Genomic DNA, 16712 nt, shown 5'->3' with positions numbered 1-16712 from the left:
GTAATTTGTGAATAAAACTTTTATATACGTGTTTTTAGCGATCTAAAAGCAAAGGCTGAAAAATAAACTTTGATGAAAAAACCACAAAATCAGCTCCGAATTTAAGGTTAAAAATTTAAATTTTGGCTGATAAGCATAAGCATAAGCAAAAAGATGAGGCCATGAGTTTGATTTGCATTCAACCTGCAAATAATGAGGGCCAGAATTCAAACCACTTAGTGTGGAGCATTACTTTCATTTTCTTTTGAGAGGTATATATAGCATACATACATGGGAACGTGTCTTATCCACACAAGTTTTCCATGTACATATCGTGCACAACAATTAATAAATTTCACCAAAAAGTTAGAAAATGTAAGCTCAACAACTATGTTTATTAAAAATATTTATCTTCTCTCAGTCAATAAAATTATTTGGGGCACTTCTTCGCTGCCAACCCGGCGAAAAATACATAATATAAAAGTTAGTCAAAAATTTTTATTCTAGTCCTTATAAAAGTTATAAGTATTATTGAGAAGTATTCTCACAAAATAATAAAGTATAAAGAGGTCTGAATACCTGTTAATTAGGATGTAGTATTAGTTATAGGGATTTGATAGATTTCAGGCTCTGAAAACAAATTTTGAGTTATGTAAACTTGCACATTGCGAAGCTTAAAATTACTGTGCTATGCAACGCGTAAATTTAGTCCAATTTAACTATAATTATTCTATTATATACGGTTTTACTTTTTTAATCTATGTTTGATATTTCTGATTTTGTATTTTTTTATGATTTATAATTTACTGTAGGTTGGAATAATTTGTTGTTCAACATTTGATCCAAAGAAGGAACTTTGTTAAAAATAACTAATAAAGGAGTGATGCGAACAATTACAATCCTTAAAAGTTTATTTTGTAGATATTAAAATTTGGTACCTGGAGGTGTTTTAGTAGAGATACCAAATTTTAATGTGATACCTTAAGATATCATTTTTTAAAAAGATGGGAAAATTGCCTATTAGATTATCACCCAAGGGACGAGAGAAATGTGACTAGTTTTTTTTTGAATTTTGATACGACTGTGATCTAAATACTCCCTTAATTAATCATATCGTCTTTAGATTGACACGAGGTATATCTCTCGATTATCAACACTAACAACTTATTAGGTTCTAGCTAATTAATTATGTCATTTATTAGGTACAAAAGCTAGCTACACTTGTTGCTCCGGCGACGCCGCCATTTTCCCCTGCTGCTGCTGCTTGATCTCCTCCTGCTCGTCGCCGCCGGCGATCTCCATCTTGTGATCTTCCTCTTGCCGCTGTTTCACTTGTTCGGTAGAAGCGGCGGCGGCGAGCGTGAGCTGCATATTGATGTTGTGCTCCTTGCTCTTACCCCAGAGCACGCTGTAGAGGCCGGCGACGAGCAGGACGCCGCCGACGATGCTGCCAAGGTGGACGATCTCGGCGAGGAAGAAGGAGGAGCAGAAGATGGTGAAGACGAAGCAGAGCGGGTTGGACATGGCCAGGAACACGGGGCCCTTCTTCTCGATGCACCACGCCTGGAGGTAGAAGGAGACGCCGGTGACGACGAAGCCCGTGTAGGCGACGGCGAGGAGGCCGGCGTCGAGGCGCAGCCGCCACGCCGCCGGGTCGGCCCGCACCACCGCCGCCGCCAGCAGCAGCGACTGGAGCGTGCTGAGCGCGCACTGGATGAGCGTGGCGAGCAGCTTGTTGGGGTACTCCTTGAGCAGCGACGCCTGGAGCACGATCCACAGCGACCATGTCGTGTTGGATAGCAGCATCAGGAACGTCCCCTTCATCCACCTCGCCCTCGTCCCCGTCCCCACGCTGCTCTCTGCTCCATGGACGCCGCCGCTCAAGGCGCGGTGGTGGTTCAACGGGCTGATCGCCGGCCCGGCGTAGAGCGCGATGACGAGCACGCCGGCGAGGCACAGCGCCACGCCCGCCGCCTTCGCCACGCCAGACAAGGTCCTCAGCCGGATCACTTCAAGCCTGCAAACCCCCACAATTTTTTTTATAGATAATAGAATAGAATTATGTAGGACACAAGAAAAGACCACAAAATTATTGAATTCTATTTCTGAATCTCCATCTAAAGTTGGCAAAAGACAGCATAACCGTTGACATGCATGCAATATGTATATTAGTTACTGTCCCTAACTGAACAAACTCATATGAATGATTAACTAGTTCAGTCGTCGTTCAGTGTTAATTATGGATTGAAAGATTATACCTTAGTAGGACAGCCAAGAAGAAGGTGACGACGGGCACAGAGTTGCTGGTGGCAGATGCAACCGTCGCCGAGGTGTACTTGAGACTTACGTTGTACATGTTCATGGTTATTGTGTTCCTGCAGCCAAGCTAATCAGTTAGTTCAGTCATGTCAATTTATATATTTGATGATGATTAGTTCATACCGATCGACATATTTACGTAAATGAAAAGTAGCTAGCTAGGTTATGCGTACAGTGGTGTCTTAGTCTTACCCGAGCAGAGCATACATGAAAAGCTTGGTAAACAGCCGAAGCGACATGGCTGGCGCATTTCTCCTGCATATCCATGCATGCATATATATATGAAACATTCAAATTAATTTTACCTTAATTTCATCAACAACAATTCCAACAATACAGAGACATGCACAGTTAGCTACTTCTTCAATTTACCTTTCGAGAATAATGGCGAGAGGCAGCAAGAGAAGAGTGGCAGCAGCCTGACGATAGAAGATGAAGACGAAGGTGTTCATCCCCTGATCGAAGGCCGCCTTGGAAACAACATACAACCCCGTGTAGATCACCTGTATGATGATGGCGATCACATATGGCTTCTTGCCATCCATGGCAGCAGCAACTTATTACAGTACTAACTAATTAACTTGCTTTCTGATCTGCTGAATATAATCCTGAGACAACTAGCTAAGTTAATTATCTTAGCTGAGGTTTCAGTGTTAGTAAGTAGCAGCGTGATATATGTTTGTTGAGAGAGACAAGGAAGATAGCCGGCCTTATATAATAAAGCGAGCTTGCAAGATTCTTCTCATCTTCTTCTTCTCTGCTACTGCTGCTGCTGCTGCATATATAATGCGTTCTAGCTAGTAGCTCTCTTGCAGTATATGTGTACGTTGATGTTTCAGAGCAAAGCAAGAAAGGAGGAGGAGGTAGCTTTTCCTCTCTGGCTTGCTCTGATTCACAATTTCACATTCATTTTCGGTTGTTTTTGGGATAGATAGAGGGCTCACCCTATTAGATCATCCTCTTTGTCTTTCCTCCTTTTCTTTCCTTTGCCAAAGATAAAATTGATGTGGTTGCCTTTGGCACTAGCAGGCTGGATTACTGGTGCACTTAACTAAATTGGGAGTGTGACTTCGTTCCACTCGATCTACTTTTATAGCTATAGCTAGCTAGCTCCCTTGATCTATGATCTATCTAATCTACCGTTAGAAGAAATATCTTGACTTACTTCCAGCCATATATATGTTGCCATGCATGCCAGCTGATTTAGTCAATTCATACACATCCTCAATTTTCCTACAAACTATATTTTTTTATTTTTTATTTTAGATTACACGGCAGACACAAAAGCGCACACACACCACTACACATGCAACATATATATCACCGATCTCACTAAAATCCTGTTAAAAGTTCACCTACATCTACGTAATATTCGTGGGCACCAGACCAGATTTGAACCGTAGTGAATGGAGTCATGCACCTACGACTTCACACCACACCACTAGTGTTTTCCCTACCAACTATAATGAATTGCTACAAATTAAGATATTTTTATACTCCAAGTGCATCGTCATCATCATATATGAAAATGTATATCATGACACTCTGCCACGCACTAGCTTTTATATTGAATTGAATCATCAAAAGCAGTTAAGCATCGATCCTTTTATCCTTTGCGTGAGATAATATATATGTATAAGTGGAACATCCATATATATATATATATATATATATATATATATATATATATATATATATATATATATATATATATATATATATATATATATATATACACATATAATAATAATAAATCCATGTAATTACACAACCATCCGATCGAGGTGCCAGACAGAAGGCACCAGAGCTGAATTTCCATGTTATTATCTTTCCAATGCTAGGCCAGCACTCAGCATATAAATTACTGTTCATCCGTTGGACATTCTTCCTTTTTCTCCTTTTCTTTCTATCTCCATCTCGATATCTTTGGTCCCATATCTTTCGAAATGACATGGCCTTGTCGATTTGATGCTCATCTCTCTTTTCAGTAATTGTTTCTCCATGATGTGTTCTAGTTTCAATATAATTTACTGTGTGGCCATAAAACACCCCGGGCATTTTTATCAAATTCTAGCACCAGCACAAAAGGTTTGTGGAGAATTTTTTCTTTCTGTCAGCTAAGAAAGAATATATGATTAAATTATTATTTTTACCTTCAAAATGGAAGAAGGTAGAATTTGGAAAGGTTGTGCAAAGGCAAGTGGTAATTATATTGATGTGAATTGGGTGGAAGCAACCATTACATCTTCGCCTAGTGTCTATCTAGGTAATCTATCAATTCGGTTGGACATTACTCAAGTGGAAGGAAAATCTCTCCCTTACTAGTAATGGCACTAGCTGCTTTTCAATCAGTTTGAAGGAGATCGAAGCCATGCTACCTTGTAGGGAGTTTGGAAACAGCACTGGTCCTACTGGATGCATGCTGCATTCAGCTAATTTATTTATTCTCTACATGAAATTTGCATCATATTATTTGTACACTTTAATTATTAGAAGATGTAGTACTAAAAAACCATACATATAGAGCATGTTGTGGCATTTACACACAAAATTATTGGGAAAATTTTGATTATGTACTACCTCCATCCCCCCAAAAAATGTCTTTCTAGCAAATTTCAGACAGAGGTAGCATTCAACACAAATGAGAAATGACCGTGCGCCATGCTGCTATTAAGTGTTGTTTCTAGTGATTCAGCTAGCACAAATGAGCATGCACATATCTATACTGTTTATACATATTTTGGACCCACTAGTTAAAAAGAAAGTTCAGACAATTAGTTCACCTTATATTAATTAGTTGGGTTCCACCTTGCCTGAAACACAATTTTTTAAGGATAAAATTTAAATGGTAGGAAGATTTTTTTTTTCTACGGAAGTAGTATCTGCTATAAGAGAGACAGAAAAATCTCTCCTGTAGCTAAAATGTGAGAAAGCTATTTGTATTTTCCGTACAATACACACGTGGCACAATCATACATTTGCTTTAACATATATTTATATCTATACAACATGCATATGCGCTTTGGTTCAACTTTGGTAAGCTCACCGGCAACACGTGGTTTTGCATTAACCTCATACTCCTACATACTCCCTCCGTTTCAAAATGTTTGATACCGTTGACTTTTTAGCACGTGTTTGACTATTTATCTTATTAAAAAATTTAATTAATTATTTATTCTTTTCATATCATTTAATTCATTGTTAAATATATTTTAATGTACACATATAGTTTTACATATTTCACAAATTTGTTTGAATAAGACGAACGGTCAAACACGTGCTAAAAAGTCAACGGTGTCAAACATTTTGAAACGGAGAGAGTATTTGTAGCCACAGCCAACACGAGGAGACGTTTGAAAGTCAGGCACATCGATCACAGTTATGGCAGCATATACCAACATACTCCCTCCATACTTATAAAGGAAGTTGTTTAGAACAATGTTTAAGTCAAACCTTGGGAATATAAATCACGAATAACTCTCAAGTTATTGAGTTTGAAAATATAAAAATTATATGAATAGATTGGTCTTGAAAAATACTTTCATAAAAGTATACATATATCACTTTTCAATAAATATTTTTATAGAAATAAGAAGTCAAAGTTGTGTTTGGGAGACTGTGTTGCTGTCCTAAACGATTTCCTTTACGAGTACGGAGGAAGTACCACTTGTTACTTTCTTCTTTTTTATATAATTAATATGCACTAATTAATAATTAATACTGATACTTTCTTCGTTTTTTTTAAGTTTGATACCGTAAGTTAACTTTTAAACAGATGTTTGATTAGTTGTCTTCTTCAAAAATTACATAATTATTTTTGTTTTGTTGTAGTTTTGTTTGATCATTAAAAATAACTTTTAGTACGACTTATATTTTTTTCATATTTAAATAAAATCTTTAATAAGATGAATAACGTACTAAACACATATTAAAAAATTAACAGGTTAAATTACCATTAAAAACCAGGAGTAGTATAGTCAGTTGGGGCTCGACTTTGATCGAGGAGAGTACGTAGCTTTATGGCCGGCCGTTTGATTTTTAGAGATTCAAAGTTTATAGGATGGGAGTGATCCATCATGGGACCACATCCTACACATTTTGTGCAATGCCTCTCTATTATTTTCTATTTTTCCACTTATGTATTATAGTGTGCAATTTATGAGGGATGAGGGCGATAGATAAACTTAATGACTCATTCGAGAATGCTCGACTGATATATCATCTAGGTACAATTTAGGGAGATTTGCTCCGGTCCAACAAAAAATATCTCGAGGTACCTGTATCTTACGATATCAAATCGTTTCCGATCGTTGAATGATCGGAAACGATTTGGTATCTCGAGGTACTTTTTGCTGAACTGGAGCAAATCTCCAATTTAGGTACGTGCATCCACTACTACCGAAACATGCTTTTGCACACAGTCAAATGCTCCGCCCGTAATTAATTAAATGTCTATGAAAATCATCGATTCTTATAGGCAAACGTTAATTCGCCTATATATATGAAAATCGATTTTCGCAGACAACCACCACCCTAAGAATCTCACATGTGAAAAAATCGATTCTTAAAAGCGGGAGTTTTTAGTCCGCTTGAAGAATTAAAACTCAGGTATTGTCAAAAACCTTTTTGTATAGTGATCACACCATAGACTTGCATAACTTAGCGTGCATATATACGCATGTACAACACATGCAGTATGTAAGTGTACGCATCACATGCATTCTATTGTTATGTTGCTGTGATCACACGACTTTAAAGTAAAGGAAAGTAAGCCAATACACGTGCCCATGAATCGAAAGTATATATGTACAGTCAACCAGTGCCAAAAAGAAATCAATTTAAAACACGTGGCACTTATACAAATTTATATACTATATGCACAGCAGAATTTATCAATTTAACTGGTTGCAGGCAAATTACTAATAGCAAGTTTAATACTAGTATAGCCAAATACTAGTTCCAAATAATCTATAGTCAATTTAATAGTCAATTCATACAATAGTTACCTATAAACATATACTACACTATTAATATTTGATCCCACCTGTCATACTCACACCGTGTTTTGGAGTCCGTGTTGTAGCTGGCTATAAATTTGTAGTCCACTGCTATTCTCTCTTCTCTTTTATCTTTTTAAAATATGTTTATAGCCGGCTTATAACCTGCCTATTGTACCTGCTCTAACGGTGTGGTGTGGTGAGGCGTGTGTACATGCATAATCAATACTCTTAACTCCACCGAGCATATGCAATTGTCATTAATTTGGAATTCATGAGGGTGAAGCTAGTTAGCCCGGCCTAACACTCTGCAGGCCATATGTACATTATTTTCATTTGTAGCATATATGTTATATTGTAAGTGATGGTATATTTCAAATGCCAGCGAATAATTTATGATCATATCTTTGTTTTTCTTATACTGTTACGGAAACTATATGATCATAGGTAGAGGGTGGTTCCGATGGTCCCCGGATCACCCAAAAAGTACTAAGGCAAGGGCCCATATATGTAAAAGAAAAAAAAAACTCTTGAGCAGAGAAAAAATGCTGCATTATTTATATATCATGACGTACATGTAACCAATTTTACATTTTATCGTACATTATTATATTTGTGGTAATTTATAATAATTATGTAAGTTGGTGCACTCATATCTAAAATTGTGTCCGATTCATCCGTGATATATGAAGCTATTCCTTCCGCCCACAAAATATATCTTGTTCAGATGCTGGAGATCAGTTACATTAGTTGAGTACTGATATGACTTTTTTTTTTTCAAAATATAAGACTTAGACACATGCATATGGTTTGGGAGCATCTAAATATCTGTTGAAAGTTCTTTTAAGACAAACTTACAAATGTAACTACAATATAAATATAATATATATAATTAATTTACATTGTAGCTTATATGTAAATTGATGGATAAGTTCCCTCGCTCGGTTGGCTAGTAGTGGTTGTTCCACATACATGAGGTCGCCTGCGTGAGCTGTGAATTTTGCTGGAGATCAAACCCTCGAAAGCGTGTGCTGTGAGCTTTTTTTTTCCACTGCTCGATCGTCTGCACAAATCTTAAAGTAGATGTAACGGTCGAGAAATCAAAAGTACGGTTTTACACAAACGCGATATGATCGATCTATATATGATGAGGATGGATATATAGCAAACAATGTCGATCGATCTGGCCCGACCATTAAGTAGTTAGTGTGTGTAGAGAGAAATCTATGGAGACCGACGAGATTAATTAGCTTAGCTATACATGTGTGCCTATTTCTATGTGCGCGTATATCGATCAGTTGGAAAGGATGGACAATATATAAAGGGGAACCACTAAGCTAGTCTCGTACGATCGATATGCATGCCACTATGCCTATGCTTAGTTCAGCGCAAAGTTTAGATTTTGGTTAAAATTAGAGATGATGTGACTGAAAAATTGTGTATGTATTACAGGTTGACGTGATGGAAAAGGACTGAAGTTTGGATCCAAACTTTGGATCTAAACACAGCCTATTTGCACACTCACATCTCGTACGGCGCCCTAATTCTCGGCCACATCTCATGCATATATAATTAAGGTGGCTAGCTAGCTACACAGCTTAATTAGTAGTCACAAATTAATATTTCACATACTATAATTATTATAGAACATTTAAAATTTGTGTAATTTACTTATGCACATTATAAAAATGTGTAATGGTTGGAGGACACTTAAAAACTAGTAATTAATTTGCAAATGGACGTTTCCAGCCCAAGTAAAAAGAAAAATTCTTAAAAGGATGTGCACTGGATTGAAGATGGAATATAATATATGCACGCTAGAAATGTGCTTTGATTGACGATGAATTTAGAGCGTGTATTTTTTAAAAACTTTTACTCTAACACCATGTTAGAAGCGTGTGGTTTTAGAGACATTTTCGTCTATTTGAAAATTTTCTCTTTCCAAATTAAGCCAGAAATATCTTCTAGTAAATTACTAATATTTAGATGGCCTTGTTGTGGTGTGTTTTTACAATGTCTACCAGCAAATTATATAAACTTTAAATGTTTTGTAGCAAAATTTCCCTAAATATTTGATGTTTATATGACAAGTTTTGAAAAAAAAATCTAAGGTTTTGACCACCAATTTTAAAGTAATACTCCTATAAGATTAGAAAATCTAATAAGTATATGAATTATGATGAGAATTTTCAAAGCAAATCTAAGAGTATCATTTTTGAGAAGTTATTGATGTTCAAAGATTCAAAAGGTTATTTTTCAAAATAATGTAAAATATTTATGACGGAGGCGAATACCTATATATATAGCATCGAGCTAGCTAGATAGGTACCGGCATAGATCAATATGGTCGAGAGGAAGAAAATTAAAGATGTGGGATCGGAGCCGTAAAGCTACTGCTATTTTAACTTTACGATAAAGATCGATGTACGTCTACATGGCTGGCCGGAAAGATGCAGCAACATAGTATATTCAAGCATTATTGGATCGATCCATCTTCCATGGAGGATGGAGACAGGCAGACCAAGAACGAACTTACAGCTATTTGTCTGCATCGATCGATCTATAGCTACTTTAAGCTTTGGGTATTGTTGACTCCCAAATTTAAATTTAGGGTCCAAATTTAACCCTAGATGAGATATAGTAAGGTTTGGCCAAGTTTGAAAAGGATATGAGCATTTTGCACATGGTTTATCCGACCGGTGATTTAAGGCTGGTCTAATAGGAGAGCCCTATATGAGATCGAGTCTAATTACAGTGATTCTCTGTTTTTTTTTTACTTGGGCACAAGGTTTCTTGAGTCATAATCTTTATCTCTATCTTTACTACTATAAAAATTGAAGATATTTTTACCGGTATTTTGGTACGTCATCCGTATTTAAGTCGGTTTTTAAGTTCTTTCGCTTGGAAATACATATATGTGTTTGAGTCGGATTTTAAGTTCATTTGCTTTTGGAAATGCAAAAGGTGCCGTATAAGAAATCTCTTAAAAAAAACTCGCATGCTAACTTGAGTTGAAAATTGGACTACTATTTGCAGCTTATGATTTTTTTAAAAAAATATACAAGCAAATTCCCACAATGAATTTCTTCCTAACTAAACCATACAATAATAATAAGATTAAAATAGTGTTCACCTGTTGCAACACACGGATATTTTTTAGTCAATCTATAAGCCTAATAGAACATGAAGACCATCCTTGAAATAAAACTAGCCTCTTTATAAGGGCTATGACGGTTCAGTTGAATAAAATTAACAGCCAATTGCAACAAGACAATTAGCCAATTAGATCGTTCTATCAATTCCACATCTACTTTTTTTTTTCATATTTCTATATTTTTAGTTTTTACGCTAGGTCGTCCATCTTTATTGGTTTACACCGTAAGCCGTTCGTCCTTGATATGAGAGGGCGAATCACTTCGTAGTTTTGTCTCAAAACCTTTCGTTCCGTTTATAAGATGGATGTTTACCCCTAATGTATTTAGTTAAATCGGCTTCATTTGTTAGTTTTAATCTCTGAACCTATTTTAGTTAGGAGTTTCTCAAGATTAAGGTGGTTGGCAACTATAGTCAACACAGTGATTAATCATGATCACGCAAAAGCGATGCATGTGCATCTAGCTAGATCGATCAGATCAGTGCAAATAAAGCAGACATATGCATTAACAGTGGTCAGTATAGTATATACTGTTGTGCTTAGAAGGAGTCGATCGAGGATCATTGTCGATCGAGGATCTTGATCGTCGACCTAGAGCTATGTGGTCTTTAACTTTAGTCATGTACTACATATATATAGCATGTCCTTCTCGATCTTATCTTCATCTTTTCTTGGAAAGGACTAGATGTGTTGTTCTATAGGACTTTTCGGACATGTGGTCAATATCCAATATATGTCCTACATGTTCCAACTGTTCACACCGTGTATAAGATGTGCGTGTGTTTGAAAGAAAAATCAAATATTTATAACTTTTCACTAATAATTAAGCTAAAAATTAATATAATAGATTCATATCTAAAAAAGTTTTTAATAAAAGGTCACTAGCACAACCATTCTCATTGGTACCAGGTCCGAACCTTCATATGTGTCGGTTTGGTGTCTGTTTCAAATCCGGCACGTATAGGGGACCAAAGGTGACAGTTTTATTAAAACTAGTACATATGGTGTGATGTGTCGGTTAAGTGGAAACTTGGATTCTCACTGCAATGTGCTCGAAATGAGCGGTGTGCGCCAGTCCTAAGTGATCTCGATGTCCACGACGATTGTGTCAGTCAGAGTAGTAGTATGTTGTCATGTCATTAAATAGCAATTTAAGGAGTCAATTGATAATCAATAGCAATCTAAAAGGCTTAATTATTTACATATCTTCTTATCAATTATATGCTTATGCATATCCATCTATCCAAAATAGTCTGTTCTAAAAAAACTATCCAAAATTGTCCATTTATGCTTGTGCATCTTGTTGTTCTCTACTAGCTAGGTAGCCTTTGATAATCCATTGATGAACCTACATTATTTGGTAGATAATATAATTAATGTAAGCTATGCAAATTCAAAGGGCGCGTAGTCCTAGCTAGCAATTTGGCAAGTGAATGCATATATACTATGGTTGAATGCATGGGTAGTGGGGTGCCTCTTTTCCCACAAATTGCTTATTGGCTGCATATGTTGTGTCTCCTCCAATCCAAAGGCAGGCGCACTATAGTACGATATGGATAATTTTCATGCAAATTGATACTACTAGTGGTATAGTGTAGCACCACGATCAAATTGACAGTTGTACGGTGGCGTTTGGATGCAAATTGGGCAGCAACAAATTAATTGCATGGGCACTCCACGATGAAGAGCAGTGGACGAAAACATTAATGTTGCTGCAGAATACTTTCTACATTTTCTTTCCTGATTTCCCCGAGTTCTCATTATTTTTTAGCCTGAATTTCAAAGATGGCAGCGTTAACCCTGAATTCAAAAATGGCCAGCGAATTTGCCTGAATTTACTGTTGGGACTATTCTGTGAATCATATGGACAACAATGTAAAATCTCATAGTAATTCTTATTTAGGTTGTTTGCAGAAAGTTAATTTGGGTCAACTGAAATGAAAGCTTGTCTGTTGGCTCTCTCACTGAATTGACCCCATTGTAATTAATGCATATAATTGGCCTATATATTACACTTTCAATATCGTAAAACCTTTTTCTTTGTACACTTCACCTAGTTGATCTAGTATCTGCCGGACTCATCGGGCTTATCTTGTCAATGAACAGTAATAAGAGCTATGTCGGGCTGTTTGGTGTGGGCTTCTGTTCAACCAATTTCGACACATAGTACTTTGCGAAATCGGGAATTGGGAAGCTTGGTGTGAAAATTGGCTGTGCTATCATGATGATGGCCCATGAGCCCACGAAACCTCACGACTCTTAATTCATTTTTACTTGTTTCCGGTTAAGAGAAATTGTTTCAGATATTTACAATGTTTTTGAAATATAAGTTTAATCCGTCTCAAAGGTTGTTTTAATAACTATTTTTTCTCTGTAGAAATTCTGATAAAATTATAATATTATGAAACTTTTTTTAGGAAAGTTCTACGCATATAATTGTCATGAATTTAATAGAAATGTTTATAGTGAAATTAATGTCCTAAGATTCAAACTTTTCTCTTACAAATATACTCCATGCTATGTTTTTACCAAAAGATCAATGAGGTATTAGCATATAGTAACCAGCTCACAGGCGCTCGTATCCGTCAGGGCGCTCTAGACCTCCATCGCACAGTTTCTATCCGATCACCTTCATCCTCCGTCTCCAGTAGTAGGATCCAATCTTTCCCAAGTATTTCTTTATCTTTATTTAAGTTCCTATAGAATTAGGTCTATTAGGTTGTCTAGGGTTTGTCTTCTAAATTTTTTATGGATCAGATGTGTAGTCTTTTGTTTCTTCTATTTATTTATTCTAGTTACCTTATTGAGGTTCTCGGTGAAAAACTAGTAAGATTTGTATGTCGGGTTGTCGATGATCAAGCCAGTGACACGCTTTAAGGCTTGAGTCGCTAACTTTTTCGTGGTGATGGTTAGTTGTTTTGTTGTAGGAATAGAGATGGTAGCATATACTTTCATATTCAATGCTTTTGTATGTGCTAGAATTTGTTAATGGTGTTGGCTTCACTCATTTGCTAATGTATAGGAATTTCAAGACGTGGAATCTCTTTGGCTGTGTTGCCAGATCAAAACAGGCCCAGAGAGTTTTAGAGTTAGACAAATATATAATAAGTTTATTCTGTATTGAAAATATTATTATATTTTTTTATAAACTTAATTAAACTTAAAAATGTTTGATTATAAAAAAAATTAAAGTGATTGTAATATGAAGAGAGCAAGTAAATATAAATGAAGTGAGGTCCACACACGTTGACGAGGCAACGAGATACGGCACCAATACCAATCTCTGACTCCTCCGGGCTCCGGCGGCCGGCGAGAGAGATCCCACCCTCACCGACGGCGAGCGACCACCATGTCCTCCTCCACCTTCAGCGGCGATGAGACCGCCCCTTTCTTCGGCTTCCTCGGCGCCGCCTCCGCCCTCGTATTCTCCTGTAAGCTCCCAATCTTCCCCTTCACTTTCTCGGGGCCAGATCTGATCTGAGATGAGGTTGACACACGACGCATGCAAGGCATGGGCGCCGCCTACGGCACCGCCAAGAGCGGCGTGGGCGTGGCGTCCATGGGGGTGATGCGCCCGGAACTGGTGATGAAGTCCATCGTCCCCGTCGTCATGGCCGGAGTGCTCGGTATCTACGGCCTCATCATCGCCGTCATCATCTCCACCGGCATCAACCCCAAGGCCAAGCCCTACTTCCTCTTCGACGGTTACGCCCACCTCTCCTCCGGTCTCGCCTGCGGCCTCGCCGGTCTCGCCGCCGGCATGGCCATCGGCATCGTCGGCGACGCCGGAGTCAGGTACCCTCCCTCTCATTCCCCTCCTCAGTCCCATCTACTACTACTAATTACAACAAGGGAGTAGTTATTATTATTAAGCTTTCAATTGCTGTTAGCCTGCCAACATTTTACTAATCCGAATCCTGATGACTGAACTATTAGAGTAATAGCATGCGACTACATTCTTTGTTGATTGCTAGATGCTGGTGGAGTCTTTGATCAGAAGAAGAATTCCTCTCTTTTTTTATCTGCTGAAACTTCAAATTTACACTACAATGTTGTGCCTCAACCTGTACGTTCATCCTAGCATGCATGACAGACAATGGGCATGCTAGTGTTTTTTTTTTTTTTTGGATAATCACCGGAGGGGAGAGGTTCCCCCACCTGAATTTTCCATTGATAAGAGGTCACATTACAAGGGTAATTACAGGGATTGGGCAAGCGACAGCATTGTTGCCATTACATATCTTGGCATGCTAGTGCTACATTCACACCGAATTGTAGAATGTCTTTTAGATGTGATTTCAGACTGGGTATGGGTGGTTCGTCATTCATGGTTCTTCCTATGGTATCAGTTCGGTTGTAGCTATTGAAATATTAGGCTGGATATTCTCCACAGGAGTATATGTGCTAGGCATCTGTCTTGGGGGCACTCCGGAACATGGGTTGTGTGTCGTAGGATCCTGATAACCCTTTTCGATTGCCTATTTGCCTACAAGTGAAAGTTAGCTTCTTTTAGAAACTTTACTGCCCCTTGAATTTTGTGGATAATGATTACAAGAGTTACAACTCCTATCTTCTATGATTTACGGTGCAACACCCATACTGCTTTGATTCATATATACCATCGCTACCATTTAACTGTTATAAAGTCAAGGAGGATTCACACTGCCCCTTTTTACATCAGCATATCTATGTTGTAGTCCTGAGTACAGACTATTGAGATCTATTCAAATCAAACTGGGATCAAGAGCAAAATAGCAGATAGAGTTTCTTTCTATCTGTTACTATTGTAAGTAAAGCACTCTTGTTTGCAGGAAATTGACATTTGGTTCTGGTTTACCTCCTCTGCAGGGCCAATGCGCAGCAGCCAAAGTTGTTCGTGGGCATGATCCTCATCCTTATCTTTGCAGAAGCTCTTGCTCTGTATGGCCTGATTGTTGGTATCATCCTCTCCTCTCGTGCGGGCCAATCTCGAGCGGATTAGAGGGTTTTGGAAGAACAAGACACGGTTCACCATTGTATTCTATTCCAAGTGTTAATTTCTTCTTATAGACTGCTTGGTCTTGTCTGTGTTTATACTCATTGTCTGTATTCAAGCTATTGTGGGTTGTTGTATTTATTATTTGAATTTTTGAAGTAATAATCGGTACCAGGCCGTCCGAGATGTGATTAATAATGAATGAATAAATAAATAAGCAAACAAACAAGCTAGACTTAGTTTTAAGTCTGTTCTGATCTTTTGAATCTTCTTTCAGTTGTGTGTTTGAAGTGCTAAATTATGTTGTAGGACTCCCTCCATACTCAAGGAAGTCGTTTAGGACAGCGACACGGTCTCCAAAACACAACTTTGACTTCTTGTTTCTATAAAAATGTTTATTGAAAAGTGATATATGTATATTTTTATGAAAGTATTTTTCAAGACAAATCTATTCATATAATTTTTATATTTTCAAACTCAACAAGTTGAGAATTATTTATGATTTATATTTCTAAGGTTTGAGTCAAACATTGTTCTAAACAACTTCCTTTATGAGTATGGAGGGAGTATCTGTTTATGATGTTTCGAGGGACGGAGTTTTGAGTTGCCATCGTCAGGGACGGAGTTTTGAGTTGCCATGTGACCATGTCAATGAATTTAGCCGAATTAGGAACTTTCATAATTCTGTTTGATTAAAACTCTTGTTTGCGTGCATATGAATATATATGTAGGGGAGCAGAGTAGAATAGTGATTTTCTTGGAAACCTATCAAAAAGGTTAAAGTGAAAACTGAAAATGATATAAGAAAATTGAAATGGAATTATTCGAACATTATTGACAATAAAATGATAATTCATGTTGGAAACTATAAGCTACTCCCTCCATCCTAAATGTTTGACGCCGTTGACTTTTTTAAACATGTTTGACCGTTCGTCTTATTCAAAAATTTAAGTAATTATTAATTAATTTTCTATCATTTGATTGATTTTTAAATATACTTTTATATATACATATAGTTTTACATATTTCACAAAAGTTTTTGGATAAGATGAATGGTCAAACATATTTAAAAAAATCAACGGCGTCAAACATTTAGAGAATGAGGGAGTATAAAATTACATGTGCAACTAGGCAACTTCCCTAGGCACTCAAAAGAAAAGGTGTGGTAGGAGAGTCAATGGGGCCCTCTATGCTATGGGTCAAACCAAGACACATACAAATATGGTAATTATAGTACTATAAAGTTTTTTTTGTGAAATTACGAAAAAACAAGGAAATGATAAGTAGA

At 37.2% G+C, this 16712-nt stretch overlaps 2 protein-coding genes across 2 annotated transcripts; one reads left to right on the top strand and one right to left on the bottom strand.

Annotated features, from left to right (window-relative positions):
• Positions 1–1063: 1063 nt before the first annotated feature.
• LOC127772987 (WAT1-related protein At5g64700-like) lies at positions 1064–3054 on the bottom strand. The gene is made up of 4 exons (XM_052298992.1): positions 2671–3054; positions 2491–2553; positions 2238–2354; positions 1064–1996 (listed from the first exon to the last, which is right to left on the bottom strand). The coding sequence occupies exons 1-4, from the start codon at positions 2841–2843 to the stop codon at positions 1195–1197; spliced, it is 1155 nt and encodes a 384-aa protein (XP_052154952.1). The 5' UTR covers positions 2844–3054; the 3' UTR covers positions 1064–1194.
• A 10631-nt stretch (positions 3055–13685) lies between these two features.
• LOC127772605 (V-type proton ATPase 16 kDa proteolipid subunit-like) lies at positions 13686–15683 on the top strand. The gene is made up of 3 exons (XM_052298554.1): positions 13686–13880; positions 13959–14244; positions 15298–15683. The coding sequence occupies exons 1-3, from the start codon at positions 13799–13801 to the stop codon at positions 15428–15430; spliced, it is 501 nt and encodes a 166-aa protein (XP_052154514.1). The 5' UTR covers positions 13686–13798; the 3' UTR covers positions 15431–15683.
• The last annotated feature ends 1029 nt before the right edge of the window (positions 15684–16712 follow it).

Source organism: Oryza glaberrima, chromosome 5 (assembly GCF_000147395.1).
Source record: "Oryza glaberrima chromosome 5, OglaRS2, whole genome shotgun sequence".
Lineage (NCBI taxonomy): Eukaryota > Viridiplantae > Streptophyta > Magnoliopsida > Poales > Poaceae > Oryza > Oryza glaberrima.
Note: the sequence above shows the minus strand (reverse complement) of the source record. Positions and strands in the feature narration are given on the sequence as shown.